General features: G+C 34.3%; 2 protein-coding genes across 4 annotated transcripts in view; one reads left to right on the top strand and one right to left on the bottom strand.

Moving 5' to 3' along the window:
• Window positions 1-20,918, top strand: part of CMSS1 (cms1 ribosomal small subunit homolog) — a 413,202-nt gene that overhangs the window by 48,023 nt on the left and 344,261 nt on the right. The window lies entirely within an intron of this gene.
• FILIP1L (filamin A interacting protein 1 like) overlaps window positions 1-20,918 on the bottom strand; it is a 241,450-nt gene that overhangs the window by 44,076 nt on the left and 176,456 nt on the right. The window contains exon 1 of one of the 3 annotated variants that reach the window (XM_074301004.1): window positions 11,682-11,842. The exons of the other annotated variants lie outside the window; for them this stretch is intronic. Coding sequence (XP_074157105.1) covers window positions 11,682-11,827 — 146 coding nt within the window. The 5' untranslated portion in view covers window positions 11,828-11,842. Of the gene's footprint in view, window positions 1-11,681; window positions 11,843-20,918 lie in introns of those variants that run through there. 3 annotated transcript variants of the gene reach the window in all.

Here is a 20,918-nt window from a genome sequence, read left to right on the forward strand (position 1 = left end):
AAAGCCTTCCTTTGGGTTTTATATTAATTTTTGTTTCTTTTTTAAGTAAAAGCATTAGCAGCAGCTACAACTAGTGATTTCATAAAGTTAAAAACAAAACAAAACAAAAAAAAACAACCAAACTTTCAACAGACTATTTTATTGAAAAATACCATACTGTTTTAGAAGAAGACTCTTAAGCAAGGAACTAGGGTGTGTAAGGAGCCAGTTAGTTTTCCCTAAGAAGCCCACCTTCTTGAGATTCATCTCAGTTCTTGAGTACAGGGTTATCAGATTTGGTCCTTATAGATGAGCTTTTTCTCTAGTATCTCTGTCCAATAGCAACCTTATTAAAGGGAAATAGATTCTTTGTGTCTTTAAAGAGGTTGACTGCAAGATACACTCACACATACACATGTTATTTCTAGTTTATCTTTTTATTATGTAACCATTTGAATCTTGTCTCTCTTGTTTGAATATGAGCTCTTTGAAAGTGTTTTTCTTATCTTTCTTTGTATCCCCAATATTTAACACAATGCCTGCTACGGAGGAAGTGCTTAAATCAGAGCTTCCTACAATTCCAGATCCTACTCTGTGCCCTCTGATTTCTTTTCAATTTTGAACTCTTAGAAAGGTATTTGTATTGGGGACAGGGATTGGAAATTATTGAATTGAAAGTTAGAGTCGAAAGAGACTTTAGTTAGATATCACCAATTTTGGAAATAGAATCATGGATAAAGAGGAGACCTCAGAGACCATCAAACTTTTGTCCAGCCCCCTTATTTTACAGATATATAGAAACTGAGGTCCAGAGGTTAAAGTAACATAACTAATAAGTGGCAGAACTGGGGTTCAAAGCAAGGGTTTTTGGTTTGTTTTTTGAAGAGCAGTGTTATTGTTTTCTTTTACAATATGGCTAACGTGGAAATATTTTTAGCATGATTTCATTGTAAAAATCCATATCAGATTATTTGGTTTTTAAAGGGGGTAAGGGCAGGGAAGAGAAAATTTGAAGCTCAAAATTTTTTAAAATGAAAGTAAAAATAATTTTTAAAATAAGAAAACACTTCACTAAACCCAATATATACTCTTCGAAACACCCAGGGTTAGTCCCTTTAAAACATAGCAGTTCCTCCCAGCAAATCTACCTGCTTTTTTCACTTTGATTTTGGGGCTTAGTAGAATATGAGTTTTTCAAGTATCATGACAAAAATCTTATTAAAGTGCCAAATTTTTTCCCCATATGATCTAATATCTTTGTTGTTTTCTGGGATTCATCTTTCTGGACACAAGTTATTTCCCTTATATACCAAATAAGTCAGTTTCACTAAGTGATCTTCTAAGGTCTGTTTATCATTTTTAGTATAGACCTCCCCCTTTGCCTCCCACATCATCTTTCAGTAGCCTGTTTTCACTTTTATTAGGAAATAATTCTTTGTAACTTTTTAAAGTTACAAGTAGATAACTTATTGCTTAGGGTAGTAACTTAGATAAAAGTGGAAAAAAATACAAATCCTCAGCCCCAGATGTTTAAAAAAAAAATTAGAGGAAAAACAGCCTTTTTTCCTTTTACCTAACTTGATATTCAAGGAATGAATCAAGTTACTGCCCTTAAGAAAAGCAATACTTAATTTCTCATGTGAGATAGCCAGGTATTGTAATAGGAATTGTGCTTGCCTTGGAGTCAGGAAGCTCTGAGTTCAAATTCATCCTCAAACACAAGCTGTATGACCTTTGAAAAGTTCTTTAACCTTGTTTGCCTCAATTTCCTTATCTGTAATATAAGGAGAAGGTAATGGCAACTACTGCAATATCCTTGTCAAGAAAACCTCAACTGGAGTCACAAAAAATCAGACATGATAGAAAATAAGACACCACCACATTTCTCATATAGTAGGACTTTGTAACTGTGTATCATTCTCTTATCACTTTTGATTCACAATTGTAGTTAATCTCAATTAACAAATGAAACATGATTTACAGTGTGGTTAAGAAGGAATTTGCTATAGTAGAAAGATCAACTGCTCTTAAAGCTAGAAGACAGTTATAACTGAATGACCTTGGATAAGTCAGCTACCTTCTCATTCTCTGGGAACAATAATAATAATAATATATTTCTTATCTTACCTCAAAGGGCCATAATGAGATTAAATTAATTATTTTATATAAAAATACTGTAAAGTAGGGAGTGATCAAGTTATTTTTATTGTAGCACTTTGTCACACAGGTGATACACACTTTTATTGTATTGAATTGTACAATTAATATCTACTGAATGACAAAGTAAAAAAGAGAAGTCATGAATTTTCAACTCTTGAGGTAATGCTTAACCTGCATCATGTAGCTCCCCCAATTTATTCAAATTTTATCATTATTAACATTACTTTTAAAAATAATTTGTTAACTTAAATATGAAAGTAGCAAAATGTAGTTAAAAAAAGGAATCAGGAAATACATGTTTTAGGATCTAGGGTTTTCTCTAGCTGTGAATCATTAAATCTTTGCTCATCTGCAAAAATAATAAAATTATATTAACATTAACCCATGTGCTTATGACACTTTAGAGATCACTGTCCTCACAGTTGCTCTATGAAGTAGTTAGTACAAAAGTATTATCTCTCTTTTACAGATAAGGAAACTGAGGTGCACAGACTTGCCTAAGTCAGAAATTACCCAGTTCCAAGTCCTCTGATTGTACATATTGGACTTCAGGTAGTCTCTGAGGCCCTTGTTAACTCTAAAAGTCACAACAAAACTTGAGATGCTGCATTTTGAATGTTTTTCCACTCTAATACTGATCCGTGATCAGGAATTTATTTTTTTTTTTTTACTTAGAAAAAAGAAAACTTATTTCACCTTTAAACTTTTGTTCTTGTAGTAGAATTGGTGTGCTGTGAGACACAAAATTTGGCAGTGGGCTCCAGTCAAAATGGTCCATCTTTATGCACTGACCTCATCCCTAAAGCTGTTGTTAGTGTCATGATTTTGAGCTGTAACAGACTCAAGTATTGAAGTAAAGATCTTTTATTCCAACTAAAGTAATAAATGTGATTCATATATACTTCTCCACTTTTTTTGTTTTGTCTTTGTTAAAATAATAATAATACCATGAATTTTTGCAGTCTTTTTCCCCAAGTAGCTTAGAATGCCATACAGATAGCCTTATATAGCATTGTTTTTTCGTTGTTAAGATTAAAGGGTACATGATTATTTTCCTTATTTTAGTATGGGGAAGATAAAGCTTTATGAGAATAAGCAGGCTAGCTCAGAATCAGTTGTGGAAGAGAAAAAAAACTAACAATCCCCCATTGTTTTCTTTTGTCTTGTGATTGTGAGTGTCTGGACTCTTCTGTTATCTTCATTATTTTATCAGGACATGAAGAAACTTATGTACAGCATTTATGAAAGAATTTTTTAATTGCTTTAGTCATTATCATTAATCCCTTACCAATTATGTACAAGGTACTAGATAGATCAAAAAGATAGTATAATTCTGCAGTTCTCAAAACTTCTTCATCTCTCAAAAGGTATTGAGGATCTCTTGACCAAAGAGTTCTTGTCTATTTTGTCCATTGATATTTTCATATTAATAATTAAAACATCAGGATGAAAATAGTTTTGACTTCATAGACTCCTCAAAGGATCTCCTGACTGATTGCAGACATATCTGGATCACACTTTGTGAACCCTTCTGATATAGCATGTAGAGAAATGGATCATAGGAACTATTATCTAGTAGTAATCAGCACTCAAGTGTTTATTAATGGTAAGGGCCAGGAGAAGTTTAATCCTTGGAGTAATGCTCTGCATAGCTTTGACATTTAGACTGATTACATTTGTGCCAATGGAAAAAGTCACTTCTTTTTTTGGTGAAATAAGGCATTTGTTGTCATTCAGTGATGTCCAATTCTCTGTGACCCCATTTGGAGTTTTCTTGGCAAAGGTATTGAAATGGTTTGGTGTTTCCTTTTCCAGCTCATTTCACAGATGAGAAAATAGGCAAATGGGGTTAAGTGACCTATCTAGGATCACCCGGCTGGTGTCCAGTTTGAATCTGAACTCTGACCTTCCTGACTTTAGCCTTACCTAGCCAACTCCTGTATTCCTAGAGAGGATCACCAAAGTATGGAGGAAGCAATAGACTATTGGGAAAAACTAAATGTAGTCATAGTGGATTTTTTTCTTCAGCTTATCTTCTAGGTCCCATCTGAAACTTATCTTGATAAGAGTAGTGCTATGAAATCCAAACTTCTCTATGAGCACTTTATTAAATCTAAACAGGACTATTCTATTCCCCAGGGCTTTTGACCTGGTACTCTTTCATAATACTCAATATTATTTATTTTGTGGGAGTATAGATGGGGATTGTGTTATACTATATACCTCTTGGTCCAAAGCAAAATCATTGTTTCCTATTTGAGCCTCTTTTTATTTTTACAACCAATACAACCTAGTGCTTTCTGATGACAGTTTAAATAATTGACTTCGAAAGAAAGTCTAGCAAAGTAACTACCTCCAGATTCTTGCTTCCAAAAATATCCTCACCCATATATATTGAAGTGGTTCCTTCATGGGTTTTGAAGCCCCAGGATGGCATTAGTGATAACTTTCTCCCTGTGCATGTCACAGAGCTATCTGCTGTCTTTCTCTGCTTCTGCATGGAGGCCATGTTGAAAGCAGGGAAATTGTTAGCAGAAGAAGTGAGCAAGGATAGAGCAATGCAAGATATTTCGTTGGAGGACTCAAGAGAGCGATTTCTTTTATTTGAGAGGCAGCAAACATTTTATTAAAGGCTGTTGGTGTTACTTTGATACATGTGAGGGAAGACACAATATAAAATACAGTATTTGCTCTTTTAGAGTTGTTTTGTCCTTTTTTTTTTTTCCTTTCTCATCTTTCATGTTGTTCTTATTTTTCAGTTATTTTCAGTCATATATGATACTTCATGATTCCATTCCCACATCTTGGCAAAGAAACTGGAGTAATTGTTACTTCCTTCTCCATCTCATTTTACAGATGAGGAATCTGAGGCAAACAGGGTTAAATTACTTGCCCAGCATCACACAGCTAGATTTAAATTCAGGAAGAAAGATCTTCCTGACTTCAGATCTAGCACTATCCACTGTGCCACTGCATTGACCTTTTTCTCATTTAGCCATGTATTTTTACATCTTCCATACTGCTTTTTTTTTCTTTTTTAAAAATCTTATAATCCAAATGTCTTTCAACTTTCTTTATTCTTACTAAATTACAGAAAATCATGAGACTTAATAATTTTCTCCTATAATGTCTTTTTTGGCTGACCAGTTAAGTGGCAGGAAATTTAAAGACTAGAACTTGTGTTTGACTAATACCATTCATCCACCACTAACCTGGACAATTTAATCAGAAACAAAAGGTGTGTAGAAATTTCAGGATTATTGCCTACTGTCCAAATGCATGTTTAATCAAAGATTCCTAGTATCTGGGCAATAAAATGCTGTTTTTTAAAAAGCATTTATTCAATCATTGGACATTTTGAAGTGCTTTCTATTTACAGAGTACTGAGTGAGGCACAAGGAATAAATAGAATTTAGATAAAATGTGGTTCGTGTCCTTTATGGGCCATAGTTTCTGTATAATCAGGAGTTTGGACCAGATGTCTTATAAGTAACTATTTCGCTCTAAAGCCATAATCCTATAAATTTATTTGGTTTGCTTCAGTATGGTATACTTTAGTATATTTAGTATTACATAGCAACACTGTGAGTAATAAGACGGTATTTGCATGATAACTATATTAGAGAGTTAAAAAAAAGTAGTTTGAAGAGGAAGGATACTTCTGGCTTTGGACAGGGAATCACGGAGAGTTTTATGGAGGTGATAGCACTTGAGAGGTATAGGAATTCAACCAAGAGAGAGAGAAAGACTATTTTAGATATTCAGTACAAAGAGCATGAGCAAAACATGGAGATATGAGGATACTGGATAGAAAATGGTGCATTTTGGTGAAGTGGAGAGTATATGGAAGAACATAATATGAAATAAGTCTGGAAAGGTGGGTGTTGGATTATGAATGGGCTTTGCATATTGGAAAAAAGGAATTTAAATTTTACTCAGTAGACAATATGATGCTACTAAAGAAAGTGCCAGATCTCTGCCATAAAGAAAATAATTATGACACTGATGTGGAAAGACCATGTAGGAGGTTGTTGTTAAGTCATTTTTCACTTGTGTCCAATTCTCCATGACCCCATTGGTGTTTTCTTGGCAGAGATATTAGAGTGGTTTGCCATTTCCTTTTTCAGCTTATTTTATAGATGAGGAACTGAAACAAACAGGGTTAAGTTGACTTGCCTGAGTGTCTGAAGCCACACTTGAACTCAGAAAGATGAGGCTTCTTGATTCCAAAACTAGTATTTTATCCACTGCGCCACCTAGCATCAGGGTATTTCATTTAGTTCAGGTAAGCTACAGTGAACATCTGTACAAGAGTGATAGAAATGGGAACAGAGAGAGGATATTTTGGGATGTGTTAATGGGGTAGAAGTGGCAGGACTTGGTAGTTTGCAGATATGAAAAATGAGTATGAACCAAGAGGCAAAGATAATTATAAACATTTAAATATGGGAGACGAGGTGATTGGTGGTGACATAGACAGAAGTAGCAAACTTATCAGTATGTTACTTGAAAGGTGCCAGGTATAATAAGACAAAGTGAAACAGCATAATGAGTTGCTACTTCACAGATTTGACTATGCCATAGGTCAGATCATGTCCACTCAAAAAAACCTGAATATAAATATATTTAATATAGAATATGCTGATCTGTATTAGTCTTAAGCTTCTTGTACCATGATATTTCCACCATGGCATTTTCATAGTCTCCTGTTTTTTTCTCCAAATTATCTTAGCATTTTGGTAGAATTCAGTGGGTTAGGGCCTAAACAATAGTGGTGAAAATTGCTCTGTCCTAGAGGTTGGCAGGACTAGGGTAGAGTTTTAGGAGACAGATTCTAGTTCTATATTTGCCCATAATTAACTACATGAGCTTGGGAAGTGTGTTTCATTTCATAATTTCCCAAAAGGTATTATGTGAAATGATCTCTAAACTCTCTCTTGAGTCTGTAAATATCCCTAGCCATTTATGTACATCCCCCAAATGTATGTAGGTTGGATGGCATGGAATGACTCAAATGACTTATGTCCATGTAATAACTTGTTTGTATGGGGTCCTTTAAGTTATTATGAGCACCTTCCTCATAATAAGCTTTTGAAGTTGGTATTATAAATATTATTATGCCTATTTTATAGATAAGGACCTTGAAAATGGGAGAGAGAAAATGAAAATGACAAGTCCAGGGTCAAACAATGAGTACATTCCAGAATTGAAAATGTATCTCTTGACATTGAAAGCCATTCTGTTTCTTATATAGCATACACTCTCAAGGTATAATGTAAATGATTGAATGAGTGTTCATATTGCTTCTGGTGAATAAGTGTCTGTTAATGTTTCTCCAGAAATGATAATTTAGTTGCTGGACTTAAGTGGTTGCTATGGATATCTTTTCAAACCTAGGTTAGGGTAATGATTGCCATGTGCTTAAATGTCCTTAAGGAGAGAGTATTTAGCAACTTCCCTCAAACTAATTACTACTCACACCTGATGAGTTTACAATATTCCTCTACCTTTATAATATGTTGTTTTATGCTAGTAGCCTCTGGTATTCAAGCTGGAACCAATAGTTAACTTTACATATGGGAAATCAGGCATTTAAAGTTCCTATGTGTGCATACATACAAGTGTTCTAATGACTATATATAGGATAGGCTCTATTACATTTCCTTCCTCATTCGAATATCCAGTAATATTTTAAAATTTGATTCATATTATTCTGAATTGGACAGAACATGAGGCTTTAAAGAAGGGAGAAAAAAAGAAGAGCTATTAATCTGGTATTCCCTTAAACAGCCACTATCATCAACTCCACTACTTAGAGATAATGTGTGAATGATTGATACATAGAATGAGATAATGCTCATGAACTTCAGTTTGAGAGAAAAAAGGGATTTTAGAGAGAATCTAGGCCAGTTCCCCCATTTTAAATAAGAGCAAACTAAGACCTAGAAAATGGTAACTTCCCTAAGATCATTATAAGTAACAGAGACATGATTCAAAAACTGAGTTCTTCACTAACTACAATACCAGGGCATTTTCTACTTCTTTCACCCTGTTTTCCCTAGTACTCAGGAAGGATAAGTGGTCTTCCTCACTTCATGCATCCAGAATTTCCCATCTATGGTAAATCAGCTTATTCTTTTGATCAGAATTCCTTTTAGTGTATCATGATATGATGGAGAGAAAGAAGGCTGACTAATCCTATGAGCTGTTCATTAGTTCTATATCTTTCTACTACTCCCCTGGATTCTGTTCCTTAATTGAACTCAGAGACTGTTTTCAGGCTAGAGAAAGAGTACATCATTCATTTAGCCTGTGCATGAGGTTGATAGATTTACCAGAAGCCCAAGAGTCTTAACTTCAGGGGCTGACTTCATTCTTTGATGAAAGGGCAGGGGGTGCAATATGCTAGGATTATGTAAAAACATTGTCCCATGCCATCCTATTTTTAAAAAAAATTTTCTTCCCTATATACTAATTTTGAGTTCTTTTTTCCACTTAGAAGTGTAGAAAAACAAAGCAAAACCTGACACTTATGTTCTCTATAACACACTAGTTCATTTCAGTGGGAAAATAGCTCATTAATTTATCATTCAGTGAGTACGGACTGACTCAAAAAAAAATTGCTAAAATACTTAGGATGTTGATCACCTGTTAGTACCTTTTCAGATTTTAAGCTTTGGCCAGATACAACTTGAGAACCCTAAGGATACACTTTATCTTGCTGCATACATCACAGTAGTGTAAAGTATGTAAGGTTTTTTGTTGTTGTTGTTTGTTTGTTTCAGGGGTAGAAGGGAAGAAAAAAAGTTAAAATCTTTATTACTTGGGTCAAGCCTCTAATATAGGTCAGAGGTCTGACATTTGGAATCATGGTTCCTTTCCAGTGCTTTTTATTAATGTTAGCCTTCTTCAGTCCCTCTCCCTTTCTCTCAAAGGGTCTTGGGAATCTTACCGCCAGTGATTGGTGTTACTGATATTATTATGATATCTGTATTGCAAAAGGTGTCCAAAAAGCAGAGTGATTTTGTCCTCCTCTCATTTTCATTTTGTCATACCAATAAATGTTTGGCACAAAAAAAATACTGGGGGGAAGAGTAGGAACAAAATCCCAGAAGCCTATTAAAGAGTTATATCTAATGTGAATTTTAGTTTGAGTGAACATTAAAAAGGGCTGGTTTGTATTTTCATATTGGCTGTTACTATAGAATCAATCACGAAAATAATACAGAAATGCCAGTGTTGAGCAGACGAGGACTGTCTCCCTTCACTGAGTAAAGAGGTAGAGTTGCATTAGCTTTATCAAGTTATATACATTCATTAACTTTGAAAGTTATAAATACATCAATTTAAAAATAACTTTTCTTAACATATAGATTTCCTGAGAATTAGGAAGTGATTATCCATCCTAAAAGAATACAAATTTAGAAATAATTTACATTTGAAATAGAAATGACCTTTGTTTAAAAACAAAACAAAACAGTAAACTAGGAAAGAGCTGTGGAATGTTGAGATGTAATTGGGGTGGAGGTAGAGGCATGAGGTCTTACTTTAAAAAAAAAATCCAGACTATGGGAAATGCAGCTGTAAAGAGCTTTTGATAGAGGTTATGATTTTCAACAGTCTAGCTGCAGCTTATGATACAGATGATACTTTGGGCATAGCTGAAACAGTAATTAATGGTTTCTGTTTCCCTTCTCTATTAAATTCAAAAGAGCAGAATAACCTTTTGCCTAAGGCAGGAATTTTTTCCTCTTCCAATTACAGCCTATACCAAATAAACAATTTTGTTATTGCATATTCAGTATTTCTTCACAATGGTCTGGGTGTTGGCCATTTTTTCTTTCTTATTATTATTGTAGGCTTCTCTAAGCTTAAAATAATAGCTAGGAAAACATTTATCAGTACTAACTTGCAGGTTCCTTAACCTGTTTTCAGCCTGAATGAAAAACGAATTTTTCTCTTAGAGTGCTGGAAACAAGAGCCTCTGATTGCTCAGCTACAATGAATTGGTAAAATTCTACTAATTGAGCAAAAGTGGAAGATATTATTGTCTTCATGAATTTATAAGAACTTGATAATAGCAGATAATAGTCATATGCATGCATGATCCAAATTTAGGGTGTATAAAAATTTTTACAAATGTTAAATTTCCTACTGTCTGTTTTGTCTTTTCTTTTAAAATTTAAATATTGAATAAAAAACATACACAAAACAATACACCGAATAACATACAACAATAAAGAGAATCTTAGCACTATGTTATTATGCTGCCCTGTTTAATCTTTAATAACAGTAAATGAGGTGGGAGTATTCATAGTCTATCAAATGCAGCGGTAGCTTTAAAAACTCAGTTATGGTTATTCATGTGTCAGTAAGCTATGCCTGTGAAACACTTAGTCTCCACCATACATACTATAAAACACAGGGGTGAGTTTTAAGAGGAAATAGTTCTGTCACAGTAGATTTAATTTTTATGTCTTCTAATATATGTTTAGTCCAAGTACAGCATAACCAAAAAAGCATATTACTATTTCACTCCAACTACAATATAGAGCCAATCTGGTTTCTCAACTTGGAAGAACTGTATACTTGTCATTAGAAGAAAAAGAAATTCTGCCGAGTTTAATTTTGGGAAAACAAGACAAGTACTATACATATTTTTAGTAAGCTTGCCGATTATATCTTCTTATACTATCAGAATTAATGTACAACAGGTTTAGATGTCAATTACATTTAAAATCCCAACACTTTACTAAATAACAAAATATTTCTTGTAGACATATGCTATCAAGAAAGAAGTTTTCTACAGAGTACACCTTGATCCAAGATATTATCTTAGAGTGAAGAGATTTAGCTCACTTATCCAGTAACTAGAGTTAAAGAAAAAAAATTTAGAACTCAAAGCTCTGGCAGTTACTTCCTCTTTCCACATTGACATTTGCATGCTCTATTCAGAAGGGAGAAGTATTGTGTATAGATAGATATAAACTAGTTAAATAGGGAGACTCAGGTTCTAAGACTTAAATTGGTTTTACTTTCATGCTGAACGTATGGTAATTTTTCAACATGTTCTTAATATTTAACACGAAGCTTGCAGTTCAATCACTAAATCGGTAAGGAGTATAATGATGGCATATGTGACTTTTGTCACCAGCCACAGTGATACAAATGCAGGAGCCAGTGAGTGATTTACAATTCATCTTTACTTTTTCTCAAGAGTTATTTAAACATAGGCAATACTCCATGTGCACTCACTTGGAAAGTGTGTGTAATAACCTAACTGCCCCCCCCTTTAATATTTAAAATAAAATGCCTTTTCCCATTCTTCTACAGCTTTTGTTTAAGATAAATTGAGAAAGGTTTTCTACAAGGGTTAATGTAATATACTTTGTGAAACTTGTTTACAGCCTGCAATTCTGAGAGCATGTTCAAAGAAAGAAAGGGAGAGAACAGACCAATCTACATTAGCTCAGTTCTCTTTCTGACAGAAGGGCCCCTTGTTTTCTTAAGAGGAAAAGAAAAGCCAGCATTCTCTGTCCTACCTTAGATGTGTTTGCTGTGAAATCCCATGGTTTTGCTCCTGCTCCTTAGTGCTGAGTCCTCTCCGACAGCAGAGATGTGAGCATTCCAGGACTTGTACTAAACAATGAGAGATAGACTCTTTGCATGCCCCAAGCCTATGGAGCATTACGTCATAGCATTGCCATATAAGGAGCTCTGTGTTGTGCAGACTCGTCGTGTCTGACTAGTGTACTTTAGTGATAGCCAGAACTGAGAAAGCTTATTAATGGGTTCTGGCTCCCACTGACGTTCAGGACTGTGTGAAGTATTTCATTTGTCTGTCCAGTTCACAGGGAAAAGAATGCACAGAAGGACAAGCTGCATGAGTTCCTTCTTATTTTTGATAATAAAGACACTGAAAGTTGATTAGGTTAATAACACCACATACCTTGGTTCCCTAGCTTTCCAAGCCTGGAAGGTTTTTGTGAATTGGCTTGGGGGGTTGGAAGGAGAGATAGGGAAGAAGAAGTAGGCAAGTAAATTGAGGAGAAAAGCCTCTGAAAGTGATTTAAAACCTCAAAAAAAAAAAAAAAAAAAAAAAACCACACACCAAAAAACCTTCTCTTTGTAAAGAGTTGGGGTCCTCAGAGGATAGTATTTTATTTCCTGATGATGTAACTACCAAACAATTCCTCATGTGATGATGGGAAGGCCAGATGAAATTTTATGTTTTTGATATTTTCCCCCAAAAATGAACCTTTCCTCTCCCTGAGGGACCCTCCAATTTTTTACATGCCCTTATTTTAGTTAATTCAGTTAGAAGTAATCAATTTCCTGAGAAATCTTTTTAGGAAAAATAAATGCCTTGTTTTATATTCACAGGGAAAACAATAATAGTAAGATTTAACTTAAGAACTATCTTCTTTATTATTCCTTCTTTCTGTTTGTACAATTTCTTAACACCTCCCTCCCACCCCCCATACAAAAACAATAAAAAGGTGTTTTCCTCAGACTAGAAGAAAATATAAATGAGTAAAATCTGCAACCTTCTAATGAAGGAAGTTTGCTTCTATAAATCCTATTTAGGGTTAATGAGAGTTATCTCTCCACAGGAATTAAGTTCTAAAGTTAGGGTCCTCACTGAATTGTACAATTTTGCTTAGTAAATTATAGATGTGGCTGCTTTATTTGCAGGCTTCAGATAAATTGAATGATTTTAATAGCTTGAATCTATTTAGAAGCTCTTTAAAAATTGCATTAAAGTAGGATTGCTTTCTAATATGATGTACATATGTCTATAGAATTATTGTTTCCATATGTTTGGCCAAATAAAAGTAATGAAAATAATGTGTTTTCTATTATGTATGTTCATGTGTTGAAGTTTTAGAAGATTAGATAGGAGAGATGATTTAGAATAAATATATTGAGTAGAAATTATATACTATATTTGACTTGATTGTTTATTATGGGCTTGGTTTAGCTGTTTCTCCATTGGATATCAAATCACTAGGTACCATCAAGACAGAATTTATACTGGCTTCCATCCTTTGATTTTTTTAATAATTTGTTTGCCTGACTGGGAAGGATGAACAACCATATTCTTTAGTCAAATTTAAAACTGAATTTGCAAACATCTTTCCATTAGCTTTTTAAAGACTAGCATGGTGTTGCTCATTGTCAGTGAGCATTTCTGTACTCTGAATTCATAAAATACTTACTTTACCATCATTTTATTGGTCAATTCTCCTTTATACCCCAAGTGGATTGAGAAATCTTTAGGAGGCTTTTAAGCCATATCATTACAAGATTGGGCATAGTGACTCTTATGAATATTATATGAGGCATAAGCTATTTTGGCAGAAACTCAGCCCCAGACTGATTACAGAGTTTCTAGTTAAATTTACTCAGATTTTCTCTATATTGAGTTTACCTTTGTCTCAAATATAAGTAATAGTGTATATTTACCAGTCAGACTTTGCTGTTGGTATTTTTAAGTGCTTTGTGTTTTTTATAATTTATTCTATATTTTTAGTTCAGATATAAAATAAGTTAGACTTATATTTTCCCTTCTCCTTTACATGTAGCAGAATCAGAGAAAGAGTTATTTGAAATCATCTTGCCCAAAGTCTCCATGTTATAGATGGTAAAATCAGAAACACAGATAAGTTAACTAGATGAAAGATAAAAGAGAAAGGCAGAAAGGAAGGAAGGAGATGGGAAGACTGGTCTGATGTCCATTTCTAGGATACTACATTATTCAGGTTCTAGGCTAAATCTGACAATATGACACCAAGAAGTCCCTTTAAAGGAAATGATGAATGTGTCCTAACTTGGGCTGCTTTTTGGCTAATTAATTCAGTGACCAGGTTAAGGTATGGTGCTAAGAAAGTGATTTAATTAATGCATTCCCCAGTTAATTTGCCTTCATAGCCATATTTTCATTACTCCATGTCCAACTAGCCATCCTACAAGACTTCCATCTTGCAGGTCATTAGAGTACAGCAAGCAAAAGAATGAATAAGGTTCAGTGCAAATCCATTTCTATTATGAAGATTGAGGGGATCTTTTAAAGTGAATTCCTTAGTGCTCTGGGTCAGAAGTGCCATCCTATTGACTCATACTTGAACCAGGTCAATTTAAGCCTCTAAACTTTTCTTGTAGTTCTTTGGATTTTTTTCTACGTGTTCATTCCCCTTATGAGGTATGTGCAAAAATTATTTTGTTCATTGTAGAACTAGGAATCATTCGCTCCAAACTTAGCTTAATTTTACATAATGAGAAGAAGCATGGCATAGGCACTAGAATGTTGGAATTGACTTCTGGGAGCCATGGGTTGCTCATGACACTAGCTATGTGATCTTGAACAAGTTTTTTAAACCTCTGAACCTCAACTTCCTTATCTGTAAAATGAGAAAATAGTACCTATTTGTTATTGTTGTTCAGTTATCGTAGGTTGGACTAGTGATGACCCCATTTGGAGTTTTCTTGACAGAGATACTCGAGTGGGTTGCCATTTCCTCTTCCAGCTCATTTGACAGATAAGTAAACTGAGGCAAAGATTTATGTGATCTATATAACGTCTGAGGGCAGATTTGAACTCGAGGATGAATCATCCTGATTCTAGGCTCTGCTCTATTACTGCTGTACCACATGCTGATATATAATGACTATAGTGTTTCAAAGAGTTATTATAAGGCATGAAATAATATGCATCCAGTTTTGTCTTTTAAGTTTCTAAGTATTATGTAAATAAAAGTTATTATTATATGAGAAATCTATTACAACTTATATATGAATATTATTCATTTCTCTTTTGGAGATGAATTCAGAGAAACTTCAGTTCTATAGAACTCTCTTGTATAGAAATATTTATTTTCTTGCCTTTCCCCCTCCCTAAATACTTTCTTTATGCAAATTTAAAATAGAATTACTGAGACTCAGATATTGCTTAAGGAAATAAAAAAAGTTACTGAATTTCTCATGCCCATTCTTTCTGTTTGCCATACAACTGACAACTTTATTTTTATATACAGGAAGTTACAATGCATCTTAAAATTTAAATCTTTCCTATCTTTGGTCATTCTGTGCCCCTTCTTTATCAGTAGAAATTTTAATATTTTTATCTATGAGGAGTACTGAAATTTTTCTTCCCAACTAAATGCTTTCTGAAATGTGGGAGGGTGATATATAAGAAATAATGCTGAATTGCTAAGAAATATTATTAGTTCTATACCAACATTATACAAATTACATTTTGCAATACAATAATTGTTATTTAACTATTTTTAAATGCTCTGAGTGCAGTAGGCACTTTATGATTATCAAAGACAGGACTCTTCTAAATTATTTTTCAAATGGCCTCAATATTTACAATGACTACTATAATACAAATAAAGTTAACTTTGAGAGGCCACAGATTTCTACTTAAATATAATAGTCATCATGAGTACTGTAGTATCAGTTAACAGGAATGCAGTGTGACGTTAACATTAACATTCAATAAATTGTTTTCAGATAATGTGCTTTGAGGTGAGTTTTATTTGGCTGTTTATTGGGGAATGACTTGTGTTATTAAAATATATTAAAAATGTTTCAATCTCTCCTTAAATTTTTTTAAAGAAAGTAACCTGTTCTTCCTTTCCTTCTTTTTTCATTTTTCATTCATTATATTAACTGCCTTATCTTTCATCGGTGATTTGGACCCATCTTCTGGCATTTAAGTCCAGTAAAACTTAGATTAACCCAAACCCCAAGCTCCCTTAATCTTTTTTGCCCATTTGTTCTTGGGGAGCTCATAGATAAAGTCTTTGCTTTGGAGTAGTCTGGAAGAATGCTTATTCTAAACTTGAAGTTGTCATCATCATTTGTCTGAAACAATATAAAAGCACTAAAAAAATCTTATGTTTGTGTTGAGGAGTAGATTAAGAGTAAAATGTGGAGAACAGAGTGGGAAAAGAGATGGGTACAGGAGTTCCTCATTTCTGTGTTGCATTAAATTCCCTGTTTATAGTTGGTGTTGGCCAGAGTGTGACCCTTTAGTGTTAATTTATTCTGTGCCACGGTATTCCCTCACATGTGCAACCCTCTTGCAAAGCAGCTGTGCCCCCGTGCATTAGTCAAGCCTGCAGTTGCCTGTTTCCATTTGCTCTACTGCCATACAATTCAATAAGAGAAGGCAGAAGGTGATTTTTTTTGAACACCAAGTAGAACAGAGAACTTGGCACCAAAAAGGAAGGCCGGAAGAGAAAGTCTCACTGCATAATGAAACCAACAAAAATGAAACCTGCAAAAATGTCCTTCTATCCCATATACTGCCTTCCCTCCAATGTGTGTGTGTGTGTGTGTGTGTGTGTGTGTGTGTGTGTGTGTGTGTGTGTGTGTGTGTACAAATATATTAATACAAAATGTTTAGCAAGTCTATATGCTGTAAGAAAAAGTCTCTCAAAATTCAGGTGCTTTTAACCACATCATTTAACTGAATGACTTTAAACTTTTGCATTTGATAAAACAAATCTTTTGCTTCCCATATTTAAGATTTGTAAGTTCATTTCTGTTCCCCAACATGTCACTTAATCCCTGTGGGCCTTGGATAAGCTGTTCACTGATTCTCATCTGTAAAATGAGAAGTTTGGGCTTTAATAGACTCTAAAGGTCCTCCTGGCTCCAAATCTATGTCAGCAGGTCCTAAGTGATGTACTATCTAGTACTGGGCTTGGAGTCACGAAGATTCATCTTTGTAAAGTCAAATCAAATGGCCTCATACACTTAATAACTATGTGACTCTGGGCAAGTCACTAAACTTTTCCTTCGTTTCTTCATCTGAAAAATGAGCTGGAGTAGGAAATGGCAAGCCATTCCAGTATTCTTTGCCAAGAAAACCCCATATAGGGTCACAAAGAGTTTGATACAACTGAAAAATGACTGAATAACCACATGACGCCCAGAAAAGCCACCTAACTTAGGCTGACTCTATTATTAGTTATCAGGCTATATTGTTAGTCTCATGATACTATTAGATAATGTTATTCCTTTTAAAGATATATTTACCTATTCAAATCTAGCCTCAAGCACTTAACACTTTCTAGCTATGTGACCCTAGATAAATCATTTAACTCCAATTGCCTCACTAAAAAAACTAACCAAACTAAGAAAGAAAAACATGTTTATCCCAAATCAGTGAAATTTAAGGGAGGTTTTTGTTTACTTTTATCATCAGGTTACTTTTCTGAAGAGCTTGCTGTGCATTCTCTCCAGAAATGATTACCTTGTAGTAAGTACTCTATTTTCAACCAACATTAACTGGTATTTGTAGAGCCGTTTAGTTTCTTCCTCCATATAAAGGTTGATCTTGAGTCCTCCAAGTCCAAAGGTTGAGCAAGACAGGCATGGAGCCTTGTACTTAACAAAGATTCTTCTATTTAATAGAAAATCTAATAGACTGAGTTTACACAGTAAGATATGAATTAGCCGCAGTTAACCCAGTGAGAGTGCCAGTAGGTCAGCAGGATGACTTGGCGAAAATTAAGGATTGATAAAATGACTCCACCATAAGAGAATTAAATGGGGAAGAGGAAAGCCCTGCTATTTAGGTTCTGTAAGTTTGCTTATTTATTTCTGCAAACATGTTTCGTTTCCTTAGTAACTAATAATAGTTTTGAGAAATTGTTGTACTCACAAGTATTACTGCAGGAGCAAAAAAAAAAAAAAAACCACCAAAAAAAAAATCCCAAACCCCTAGAATCACAGAAGTTAGACATGGGAAAGACCTATTAGGTCATCTTCTTTGTCCTTTGCCAGAACAGATTGTTCCCAGTGCTTTATCCAGTCCATTTTTAAAGACATCATGTCAAATAGTTTATGATTATTATACTAATTTTTTTAGTAGTGAACTTTTGAAGAAAACAAATGTGGCAGATTGTCCTTTTGTATATACATGGAGCTATCATTGACCAAGGAAAAACTATTTTTAGAAAAGTCCACAGGTACCAATTACAGTTAAAAAATGGCTTTATTTAAAGTGAATGGAAAATACTTTAGGGTATCACTAAGATGTTTGGCCAGAGTTAAAAAGGAGAGGTAGATTTAGTTTAACTATTCCCTTTCATCTTTGGAAAATCAAATATTCCTTATATTGATTAATTCAGGAAATTAAATAGTTTTACTTTGTTAATATATATATAGCTTGGTAAAATTGGCCTTTTGATTTGAAAATGTAAATCTACCAAGAAATAAATAAAAGACATATATTTATGTATGAATTTATATAGCTTTTTTCTTACATATAAACATACACACATTTTATATGAAGTAAAAATGTCCAGGTTAGTAATTTCTTCAAGTAAAATTCTGACCATCTCCTTCATGAATCTGTAATGGTATGGTTTTTAATTCTGGATCTGCCTCTAATAGTATGGATAGGGATATGGACCAAATCTGTGATTTCATTGATTTGGGATTCTCCTGGATGAGGAAAATATTCCTATTTTTGCAGGTCTGTGTAGAGTTTTAGGTAATTGGTTAGGGACATTTTTTACACACACACACACACAGTCATTATGTATCAGTAGTTGGACTTGAACCTATATCTTCTGTTAACAAGGCCAGTGCTCTATCTGTTGTACCATGCTATCTCTTGAGCCATATAATCATGAACAAATTGCTTCATCTCCCTGGTCACAGTTTTCCCACTTGTAAAATTAAGAAGTTGGATTTCATTGTCTACTCCGTTCTAAAAATTAATTTCCTTTGCTTTTATGTTTTCTTTCCTTTCCTCTCTTCTTCTTCCTCTCTTCCCCCTTCTCCTTTTCTTCCTCCTTTTTTCCTCCTTCTCTTCCCTTCCTCTCCCTTTTTCCCTGTCCTCTTCTTTCCTCCCTCTGTCTCTTCTTCTTTCCTTGCTGTTTTCCATTTCTTTAAAATAAAATCTATACCCAAGGACTCCACTTCCACTTTGGCCATGATGTTCTCATTATTCTATAGAAGTTGCACTCTCAAAGGTCACTAGTGACCACTTATTATGTCAAGATCCAGTGACCTATATTTTCATTCCTCAGCCTAATTAACTTCATTTTAGTCTTTTATACTTTTGACCACTTTTACCTTCTGGAGACTCTGTCTTTTTGGCTCCTAAGACTTTGATCGTATCTTTTTAACTCCTTTTCTCTTTCCTCTTACTCTTAGTTCTTTTCCTGATCTTCAAACATGGTATTTCCCAAGTTTCTGCCCTTCATTCTTTTTTTTTTTTTTCCTTACATGATTTCTTTCTTGACAAACTGATATTCCAACTAAATTTATATCTCCAGTCCTGGCCTTTTGCTTAAATTTTGATCTTTATCTCTGTGAGCCTAAAGAGACATCTCCTATTGGATATCTGATTTGTACCTTAAATCCAACATATCCAACACTGATATTTCCCTCCTATGCTTTTTTTTTTTAATAGCTTTTTATTTACAAGATATATACATGGGTAATTTTTCAGCATTGACAATTGCAAAACCTTTTGTTCCAACTTTTCCCCTTTTTCCCCCCACCCCTTCCCCCTGATGGCAGGTTGACCAATACATGTTAAAGTATAAGTTAAATACGATATATGTATACTTGTCCATACAATTATTTTCCTGTACAAAAAGAATTGGACTTTGAAATAGTGTACAATTAGCCTGTGAAGGAAATCAGAAATGCAAGTGGACAAAAATAGAGGGATTGAGACTTCTATGTAGTGGTTCATAGTCATCTCCCAGAGTTCTTTCGCTGGGTGTAGCTGGTTCAGTTCATTACTGCTCTATTGGAACTGATTTGGTTCATCTCATTGTTGGAGAGGGCCACGTCCATCAGAACTGATCATCATACATTATTATTGTTGAAGTATATAGTAATCTCCTGGTCCTGCTCATTTCACTCAGCATCAGTTCATGTAAATCTCTCCAAGCTTCTCTGTATTCATCCTGGCCACTACAAAGAGGGCTGCCACAAACATTCTTGCACATGTGGGTCCCTTTCCCTTCTTTAAGATCTCTTTGGGATATAAGCCCAGTAGTAACACTGCTGGATCATAGGGTGTACATAGTTTGATAACTTTTCTTCATATGCTTTTTAATATCATTACTGTTATCAGCGACATTTGCATTTTGATGTCATAATCATCACTCACTCATTTCCCATGTTTAAAACTTTGGTGTTATTTTTTACTCTTTATTGAGTGTTCCTGTTATAGGAATGTTATATAATGACTTTGCTATAATAATAGTAACAGATAGCATTTACCTGGTGATTTAAAATTTGCAAAACACTTAAGAAATATTTCATTTTATCCTCACAACAACACTGTGAAGTAGATGCTGTTATTATCATGTCCATTTTACAGCTGAGGAAAGGCAGAGTCGCTTGTTCAAGGCTGTTCAGCTAGCAGGTCTTTAGAGCTTCTTCATTCCACTGCAAGCACTCGACTGATTATGACACCTTGCTGCTTAGAACATGTAGGCTGGGGCATAAAAAGATGCCTAAGTATAACTCACTCTTTTCTCATCCCTTTAGTTATAGTAATACCAGCCTTCAGTAGACTATATCCTTATCAAGGCTGTTGTTTTTTTTTCTTTTATGCATATGGCTTTACTGATAGCCACATAAGCATAATCAAATTTCAATTGAAATTGTGCAGAAAATAGGGTCAAAAACTTGGATAATCTGCTTTGCTTGATCATGAATTTAGTCCTCAAACTCATTTATCTGCATTCAAACTAGAAACTTACGTTGAATTAAAAACACTTTTATGTGGAAAGAGC

The sequence above is a fragment of the Sminthopsis crassicaudata genome, chromosome 3 (assembly GCF_048593235.1).
Source record: "Sminthopsis crassicaudata isolate SCR6 chromosome 3, ASM4859323v1, whole genome shotgun sequence".
NCBI lineage: Eukaryota > Metazoa > Chordata > Mammalia > Dasyuromorphia > Dasyuridae > Sminthopsis > Sminthopsis crassicaudata.